This window comes from Leptonychotes weddellii, chromosome 5, assembly GCF_054177405.1.
Source record: "Leptonychotes weddellii isolate Sample4059 chromosome 5, ASM5417740v2, whole genome shotgun sequence".
In the NCBI taxonomy this organism is placed as follows: Eukaryota; Metazoa; Chordata; class Mammalia; order Carnivora; family Phocidae; genus Leptonychotes; species Leptonychotes weddellii.
In genome coordinates, this window is record NC_138373.1 from 4659664 (window position 1) to 4669367 (window position 9704).

At 45.8% G+C, this 9704-nt stretch overlaps 1 protein-coding gene across 1 annotated transcript in view; it reads left to right on the top strand.

The window, feature by feature from the left end:
* The first annotated feature begins 1840 nt into the window (after positions 1–1840).
* Positions 1841–9704, top strand: part of RSPH10B (radial spoke head 10 homolog B) — a 42639-nt gene continuing 34775 nt past the window's right edge. Inside the window, exons 1-3 of the mRNA XM_081822768.1 lie at positions 1841–2229; positions 9036–9111; positions 9210–9260. Coding sequence (XP_081678894.1) covers positions 1973–2229; positions 9036–9111; positions 9210–9260 — 384 coding nt within the window. The 5' untranslated portion in view covers positions 1841–1972. The remainder of the gene's footprint in view (positions 2230–9035; positions 9112–9209; positions 9261–9704) is intronic.

A 9704-nucleotide genomic window follows, 5' to 3' on the forward strand; every position in this document is an offset into this window, starting at 1 on the left:
CATCTCCACCGCCAGGACTGCTGTGGCCTAATCTGAGAACCCTCAAATGTGTGACCTAAATGGCCAGAGGGGGCTCTGAAGATGTGGTTGAGGGAGGGGTCACAAAATGGGGCAAGTATCCTGGATTGGCTGGGTAGATTACCCCACCCAGTCTAGCACCTGTCTTAAAAGTTGGAGAACCTCGCTCAGCTGATAACCGAAGATGTAGGAAGGCCACCTCTAGAAGCTGGAAAAGGCAAGGAAATGGGTTCTCTGGAGCTGCCAGAAGGAACCAGCCCTGTTGGGCTCCTAACTTAGAATCCTAAGATGATAAATTTGCATTGCTTTAAGCCACTTAAGTTTGGGGTAATTTGTTTAGGACATTGGAAAGCCGCCTGAATTCTTGTGTTATGGTGAAGATTAAGGCTGCGAGGCCACGCGGCAATTAGCAAAGCTAATTGCTGGGAGAACTCGGGTCCAGGTGCATCCAGCTCCAGGTTGGCCTTGAGGACCAGAAGGGCTGAGCCCTGATGCTCAGCGGCTGAAGCCGGCGGTCCCTTTAAGGGCGGGGCGGGCGGGGCGGGGCCCGCGGTTCCCTGGAGACCGGCCCGAGTCCGGACGCTCGGTGTTCAGCGCAGCACCTCCACCGAGGCCCGGCTGAGCCCCCGGAGTCCGGAGCCAGGTGAGCGTCCTGCCGGTGGTCCTGCGTGCGCCGCCGCAGATGTGACGGCCAGGTCCGGCTCTTCCTCGGCCAGGCGGACGCGGCCCCCAGGACCTGAGCAGGTGCGGTGGGCAGGAGGCGCGGGGGAACCCCAGGCTCAGAGAAGGGGCGCTCCTTTTGTGCTGCCTAATGAATAAATCACGATGATAATACGACCTCACGCCCGGGGAGAACAGACCATCAAAGTTAGTGGGGAAAAAACGCCGTGAGAAACGAGATTTGCCTTTGTTGTAGGTCAGATTTCACTGACGAGGACCAGAAAGCCTATCTATAGCAAAGACTCACCTGGGCTTCACTGGAGAGACCGTGATGGGGTGGGGGCTGGAAAGAGTAGTGGGGCTTTGAAGGAAGAGAAAAGCAGGATCCTGTTGGTGAGAGCAAAGCTTAGGGGTGGGTTGAGCTGGTAGGTGGGGTGTCCAAAGGATCCCATCCAAGCCGTGGGTTTGTGGGGTGCCCACTGCACCCCTGAGGATGTGAGGAGGGACTAGACCTTGCCCTGCACCCCAGGACTCGTCTGTGTGTCCTGCTTGTTGGACTGAGATGTTTTCAATGGGGCCAGTTTGGGAGGCCATGAAAACTCCTGGCTTTGGGGACCTGCCCCCCAGATCTGTGACCTTGGGCACACATCACACCATTCCTTTTCTGGCATGGGGAGTAGGCGGCCAAAGATTTCAAGTTCAAAAACAGGAAAGTGACATGATAATCACCCCATCATGGATGGTGTGCTGTATCCCGTACTTTAGGGGGCTTCTGTGCATCGTTTCATGTAATTCTTAAAATGAGATGAGGCACTGATATTTCTATTTGATATCTGAAGCAGAAGGAGATTCACCTGCTCAAGAACACACAGCTGGTAAGGCGCCCTGCAGGTGCCTGAATCCAGCTCTTGAGCACTCTGCAGTGCAGGTGTATTGAGAGATGGGCTTTTAAAGTATGAATTGGCAGCATGGAAAACCTTAGGGATTAAGTAGCCATTTTTCATGTATCAGGTTACCTTCTTGCTGGGACACTATTTGAAAAGAAATGGTAGGTGGTGGTTCCAGTTTTAAAAAAATTTTTAGGGATAACCCAGGAGATCTTCCTATAAACTGGTGATACTTGATAGTTGTAATTTTTCAAGCTTTAGGAGGAGAACGACCATGACATTGGGTTGCAAAGCTGAAATTTTAACTACAAGTGAAACCTGCAAGTATTTAGAGAGAATTTTTATTTTTCAGAAGAGACTGATCAGCGCCTTGAAACAAACAGTAAACTTGAACACTTCTAAAGGCAATGGTGAAAGAAAAGAAAAGAGCAGACAAAAAAGGAGAGAAGTCCACCCGCTCTTCCTCCTCTCTCTCTGATTATCCAGAGTTTGCCAAACAAGATGGCAGTGTGGCTAGGCAAGAGATGTCCCCCGGTGCCGTCCCACCATTGGAAATGCAGCCCAGCGAATTGGGGCCCCGAAGAGAGTCCAAACATGATAACCAGCAGAATGAAGATGCCACTCACTACGAAGAGCCCATTCTCACCAAACTCATAGTTGAAAGGTGATTTTTAATGGGCTGCATCTTCCATGTTCCCCTTTCTATGCTCTTTTCTCTCTCTCTGCAATCTCTTTTTGTGGCTTTCCCTGCCCCTCTCCTAGATGACTGTAAAAATCTAGGTCTCTCTCTTGGAGTTTGAGGTTCAAATTTTTAACTCCCTACTGGACATTGTCCACTGGACTTCCAGCTCCCTGTGTCCCGAAACAAAGACTGCAGGACTTGAAATGAGATCTGGATTGGGGTCTTAGCTCTGTGACATCAACAACATCACTGAACTTTTCTGAGCCCCAGGTTCTTTTTTTTTTTTTTTAAGATTTTATTTGAGAGAGGGAGAGATTGAGAGAGAGAGAGCATGAGCAGGGGGAGGGGCTAAAAGGGAGAAGCAGGCTTCCCACTGAGCAGGGAGCCCGATACGGAACTCGATCTCAGGACCCCGAGATCATGAACTGAGCCGAAGGCAGATGCTTCACCGACTGAGCCAGGCAGGTACCCTGAGCCTCAGGTTCTTTTTTTTTTTTTTTTAAGATTTTTAAAAAAATTTATTCATTTGAGACAGAGAGATACAGAGAGAGAGAGCATGAGCGGGGGGAGGTGCCTAGGGAGAGGGAGAAACAGGCTCTCTGCTGAGCAGGAAGCCCGATGTGGGACTCGATCCCAGGACCCTGGGATCATGACCTGAGCCGAAGGCAGATGCTAGCTCTGAGCCACCCAGGCACCCCTGAGCCTCAGGTTCTTAACTGGGGAAAACACACCCCATAGAAGGTTCCTCCACATGTTACTACTTCTCCAGCCATTGGCTTCTCCATTGATCTCTGTTGATTTCTGTAAGGGGTCTACCATTTCCTCCCTCTCCAGACTGCCCTCCTCCTTCCCTATGATTTCGTATTTCTTTTTCCTCTAGGCTTCTCTCATTAGTCCTTTTCTTGAATGCTTACTTCGCCTCTTCGTTATCTCTTGACTGGACTGTTGGCCTCATTTCCTAAAGATTTGAGATTTGACTTCCTAATTGTTTCCATCACTCCCTGGATCAGTTATCTGTCCTTGTAACAGGTCACCCCAGAATGTGATAATTAAGACGAATATTATCGCACACAGTTCATGGGGGGTCAAGAATCGGGGAGCAGCTTAGCTGGATGGCATTGGGTTAGGACATCTGGAGTTGTAGCCAAGATGCGAATCTAGACTGCCATCGTCCGAAGGCTTGGCCAGCTGCTCGGTCTGCTTTCAGAGCGGCTCCTTGGCATGGCTGTTGGCGGGAGGCCTCAGTCCCTCATCCCACGGACTCCCTCCACAGGGCTGCTTGGCTGTCCTCACCACCTGGCAGCTGGCTTCCCCAGAGAGTAATCCAAGAGAGAGCAAGGGCAGAAGCCACGTGTCTTTTATGACCAGTTTCTGATGTCACTCTCTGTCATTTCTATAATATCCTGGTGGCCCCACAGGTCAGCCCTCTTCAGTGTGAGCGAGGCTTACACAAGGGTGCGAGTACTCGGAGGTGAGAATCTCTGGGAGCCATTTTGAGGCTGGCTCCCACACTCTTAGAAACTTTTGATTTCTTTCCATTGTCTACAGTAAAAAGCCCCTCAGCCTGACGCTCTGACCCAGCCTGCCTCTCTCCTCAAACTCAGGAGCCCAGCTAGACTTCTGCCCACGATCCCATTTGTTTTTACCTTTGCTGGAGGGTTTGTCCCGCATTTCTGAATGACCAAATCCCACCTACTCTTCTGGTCCAAACTTTTCCATTGCTGCTTTCCAATAGGAAGTAATTTTGCTCAAAACGTTGTTTATCATACTTCTCACTTTCTATTATGTGTCACTGTATACATAGGATCTTTTCCTCCCTATAACATAGGTATCTAATGTGTATGAATTACTAGAATTTGTTTCCACGGCTCAACCTCTCAGGTGGAATATTCCGTCCCAACAGAGACACACCCAAGAATATCAAACACCAGACCTTAGGCCTCGTGGGTGCTCAGTCAGGACTTAACTGTCTGCATATCATTGGCCGCTTTTATTTTTATTTCTTGGTCGACATGTAGTTACACAATGTTAGATTAGTTTCAGGTGTACAGCATAGTGATTCCACCACCCTATACATTATGCTCTGCTCCCCACAAGCGTAGCTGTGATCTATTACCACACAATGCCATTTCAACGCTGTTGACCCTCGTCCCTATGCTGAGCCTTTTATCCCCGGGACTTACTCACGCCATAACTGGAAACCTGTATCTTTCTCTCCCCTTCACCCATTTTGCCCATCCTCCCAGCCCCCTTTGCTCTGACAGCCATCAGTTCTCTGCATTCATGGGTCTGTTTTTGCTTTTTGTTTGTCTTTTATTTATTTATTTTTTAAAAGATTTTATTTATTTATTTGACCGAGAGAGACAGAGCGAGAGTGGGAACACAAGCAGGGGGAGTGGGAGAGGGAGAAGCAGGCCTCCTGCCAAGCAGGGAGCCCGATGCGGGGCTTGATCCCAGGACCCTGAGATCATGACCTGAGCTGAAGGCAGACTTTTAACCGACTGAGCCACCCAGGTGCCTCTTTTTGTTTGTTTTTTAGATTCCATCTAGAAGTGAAATCAGGTATTTGTCTTTCTCTGACTTATGTCACTTATAATACTCTCTAGGTCCATCCATATTGTTGCAAAAGGCAAGATTTCATTCTCTTTTCTGGCTGAGTAATATTCCATTGTATGTATATACCACATCTTCTTTTTCTGTTCATCTGTGGATGGACGCTTGGGTTGCTTCCAAATCTTGGCTCTTGTAAATAATGCTGCAATAAACATGGGGTGCATTTATCTTTTAGAATTGTGTTTTCATTTTCTTTGGGCAAATATCCACTGGTGGAATGACTGGATCATATGGTTTTCTATTTTTAATTTTTTGAGGAACCTCCGTACTGTTTTCCACGGTGGCTGCACCAATTTACATTCCCATCAACAGTGCACAAGGGCTCCCTTTTCTCCACATCCTCGCCAATGCTTGTTGTTTCTTGTCTTTCTGGGTCTACGCATTCTGACAGGTGTAAGGTGATATCTCATTTTGGTTTTGATTTGCATTTCCCTGATGGCGAGTGATCTTGAGCGTCTTTTCATGTGTCTGTTGGCCGTCTGTATGTCTTCTTTGGAAAAATGTATATTCAGGTCCTCTGCGCATTCTTTAATGGGATCATTTGTATCTTTGGTGTTGAGTTTTATAAGTTCTTTATATATCTTATACATTAACCCCTTATTGGGTATATCATTTGCAAATATCTTCTATTCAGTAAATTGCCTTGTTTTGTCGATGGTTTCCTTTGCGAGGCAAAACCTTTTTATTTTTATTATGTACTATTTTATAGTCCCCATAACTTACTTTCACTTTTGTTTCCCTTGCCTGAGCAGTCATATCTAGAAAAATGTTGCTATGGCTGATATCAGAGAAATTACTGCCTGTGCTCTCTCCTAGGAGTTTTATGGGATCAGGTCTCACACTTAGATCTTTAATCCATTTCGGTCTATTTTTATGTATGGTGTAAGAAAGTGGTCCAGTTTCTTTCTTTTCCAGTTTTCCTAGTACCATTTGTTGAGAGACTGTCTTATCCCCATTGTATATTTTTGCCTCCTTTGCTGTAGGTTAATAGACAATTTAAGTGGGGGTTTACTGGGCTGTCTGTTCTATTCCATTGATCTATGTGTCTGTTTTTGTCCCACTACCATACTGTTTTGATTACTATAGCTTTGTAGTATATCTTGAAATCTGGGATTGTGATACCTCCGGCTTTGTTCATCTTTCTCAAGATTGCTTTGGCTATTTTGCACCTTTTGTGGTTCCATACAAATCTCAGTATTATTTGTTCTAGTTCTGTGAAAAATGCTGTTGGCATTTTGATAGGGATTGCACTGAGTCCGTGGATTGCTTTGGGTAGTATGGACGTTTTAACAATATTAATTCTTAGAATCCATGAGCATGGAATATCTTTCCATTTGTTTGTATCGCCTTTAATTTCTTTCATCCGTGTTTTATAGTTTTGAGAGTACAGGTCTTTCACCACCTAGGTTGAGTTCTTTCCCAGGTATTTTATTGTTTTTGGTGCAATTATAAGTGGAATTGTTTTCTTAATTGTTCTATTACTAGTATATGGAAGCGCCACCAATTTCTGTTAGCAGCCATTTATAACTGAGCTATTATGTGCCAGCTCTGGGTTGAGCACTGTAGAGGATATCAAAAAGTAGGATATAGGGTCTATGTGCGTAGTGCGTAGTTATGTTTTACATTGGGCTCTTTCTAGAGAAACTCAGCAGAGTTTCTCAGCAATGTACACTGACTTAGTTCAGAGAAGGTAGATCCTGGCATTGCCCTGATGTGGGAACCAGACGAATTGAATATCCTGACATAGAGCTGGTCTGGATCCAGGCCAAGAGCCCCAGGAAACATGTATGTGTCTTGGGAGTGAGGGGAGGTGTTGATACCATTGAAAGGAGCTATTGTGACTTTTAAAAATCCTTGACAGTTTCTTTATTCATTGCTTTTCATTACCAAAGTGCTATATACTCATGACAAATGAAATGATGCCAAGTTATCTTAAAGAAGAGTTCATTCTTGGGGTTGCCATGGTGGCTCAGTCGGTTAAGTGTCTGCCTTCAGCTCAGGTCATGATCCCAGGGTCCTGGGATGGAGCCCTGCATTGGGCTTCCTGCTCAGTGGGGAGTCTGCTTATCCCTCCCCTTCTCCCTCACCCCCTGCTGATGCTTTCTCTCTCTCTCAAGTAAATAAACAAAATCTTTAAAAAAAGAAGAGTTCATTCTTTCCCTCCACCATATTCCAGTTTTGCCCTCCCTGCCCCTCCCATGGGTTGCCACAATCTCTCATGAATTAGAAGAAAGTCTTTTGGTTTTACAGGTAAATAATCACATAATCTTCAAGGTAGAATAATTTCCTAACTCTTCTCAATATTTATGCAGATTACTTAGGTTTCCTGACTCTCTGCATGACCTAGAACCTCTGAAATCATGTTGAATAATTGGTGGGAAGATCAGGCATCCTGTTTATGTTCCTGATTTTCAGGGAGCTGATTTTGGTATTTCACTTGCAAAAATCCTATATGCTATCGCTTTTTCATAAACAGTCTCTTATGTTTAGGTAGTTTCCTCGCATTATAACATGACTAGAATTTTTATTTTTATTTTTATTTATTTATTTATTTATTTGTTAAAGATTTTATTTATTTGACAGAGAGACAGCGGGAGCAGGAACACAAGCAGGGGGAGTGGGAGAGGGAGAAGCAGGCTTCCCACTGAGCAGGGAGCCCAATGCGGGGCTCAATCCCAGGACCCTGGGATCGTGACCTGAGCTGAAGGCAGACGCTTAACGACTGAGCCACCCAGGCGCCCCCATGACTAGAATTTTTAAAGAAATGACTGCTGAATTTTATCACACGCCTTTCTGGCATCTTGATATAAACCTGTGGTCTTTCTCCTTTGATTTGCTGATGTCATGAGTTGTGATAGACTTTCTAACGTTGAATCTTCCTTGCATTCTTGGACAAAGCCCATTTTTGTCACAGCTGTCACCTGTCCTTTCGTTTTTCACCTCACTTACCCCAGACCTTAGAGCTGAGTGAGGTCCCAAATCACACGTTATCCACCCAGTTCTGAACTCAAAATCTGCACACTGTCCTTGACTCCCTCTTTCCCAAAGCCAGCACGTCAGCAAGACCTTTTGGTCCCATGTCTAGAATATATCTTGAAAAAAAAAAAACATTGTAAAATTATCATGGTAAAATACAGATAACATAGGGAGCGCCTGGGTGGCTCAGTGGGTGAAGTGTCCTGGGTGGCTCAGTGGGTGAAGTGACTCTTGATCTCAGCTCAGTTCTTGATCTCAGGGTCATGAGTTCAAGCCCTGTGCTGGGCTCCATCCTGGGTGTGGAAAGTGCTTCTTAAAAAAATACGCATAAAATTTCCTATTTTAACCATTTTAAGTGTACAATTCAGTGGCATTAAGTACGCTCATCTGTTGTGCAACCATCACCACTATTAGTTTCTAGAACTTTTTCATCATTCCAGACAGAAACTGTCGAGAATAAACCGTCATCTTCCATCTCCACCCCCTTTCACTGTTTGCTCCTGGTTGTTAGCTCTCCCACAGTCTCTTCCCACAGCAGCCAGCCAGAGTGCTCTTTTTATGACATAAATCTGACCTTGGCCAACTCCCTTCTTAGAACCCTCTCTAGATTCCTCCTAGAGCTCTGGATTTTCCTGCCGCCCCCGAACCTCTGTCTCCTCTCCTATCCTCCCTCTGTCCTATGCCCCAGCTGGGCCTCCCTCCTCTCTGTTGTCTGAACTTGAGCTGTAGGGCTCTTTCCTGCCCCAGGGCCTTTGTACTTGCTGTTCCCTCTTCCCAGGATTCTTCATAGGGCTGTTTGTTTCATGACCTGTGGGTCTCAGTATAGCTCCCATGTCCTCCAAGAGGCTTCTGCCCTGACCACCGTACACAGCAGCCTCGTTATTCTCAGCCACATTCCCCGATCATGTCTTTCTCAAAACTTGAACATGATCTGGAATTACCTTGTTCATGTGTTCCCTGTGTGTTGTCTGTGTCTCCTCAGTGACCTATGAGGTTCCGAGGGCAGGAACTTGCTAGTCTTGTTCATGGCGCCAGCCCAGTGCTTAGAAAGGGGCACAGTGGCCCTCGGGGAACGTTTATTGAGTGAATGAATGTGACATAATGCTTGTACACCTTCACTGATGTTAATTATGACTTTAACCCACCGTCACTTAGGTTTGATCATGCCACTCATTACCTTGAGCTTTATTTCTTTGTAGCTATGAAGGGGAAAAAGTCCGTGGACTATATGAGGGAGAAGGCTTTGCGGTCTTTCAAGGAGGTTGCACCTACCACGTGAGTGACACATTTCGGGAACGGGCAGGGAGGAAGTTTTAGAATGTTCTGTGAGAGTTTTAGATTTGTATCTTCAGAAAAGTCCATTGATTCTTCAGAAGAAATTGGAAGTACTTAATGCTGATTTAACTTTGACCACCTACTCCAAGGTAAAAACACGGCTCCATACAACTGAAGTTGTCATTTTTAAAAAGATTTTATTTTTTTTAAGATTTTATTTATTAGTTAGAGAGAGAGACCCAGGACCCTGGAATCATGACCTGAGCTGAAGGCAGATGCTTAACCAACTGAGCCACCCAGCTGTCCCAAGATTTTGTTTATTTGAAAGAGAGAGAGGGAGCACAAGCAGGGGAAGCGGCAGGCAGAGGGAGAGGGAGAAACAGGCTTCCTGCTGAGCAAGGAGCCCGATGCAGGGACTCAATCCCAGGACCCCGGGATCATGACCTGAGCCAAAGGCAGACGCTTAACCGACTGAGCCACTCAGGTGCCCCTGAAGTTGTCATTTTAGGTTGTTTTCTTTTCCTGATTTTTGTTTATTGTACAAACAACATTAAGGTGACTAAAGTAAATACGGAGGAGGAAAATCCCAGGAT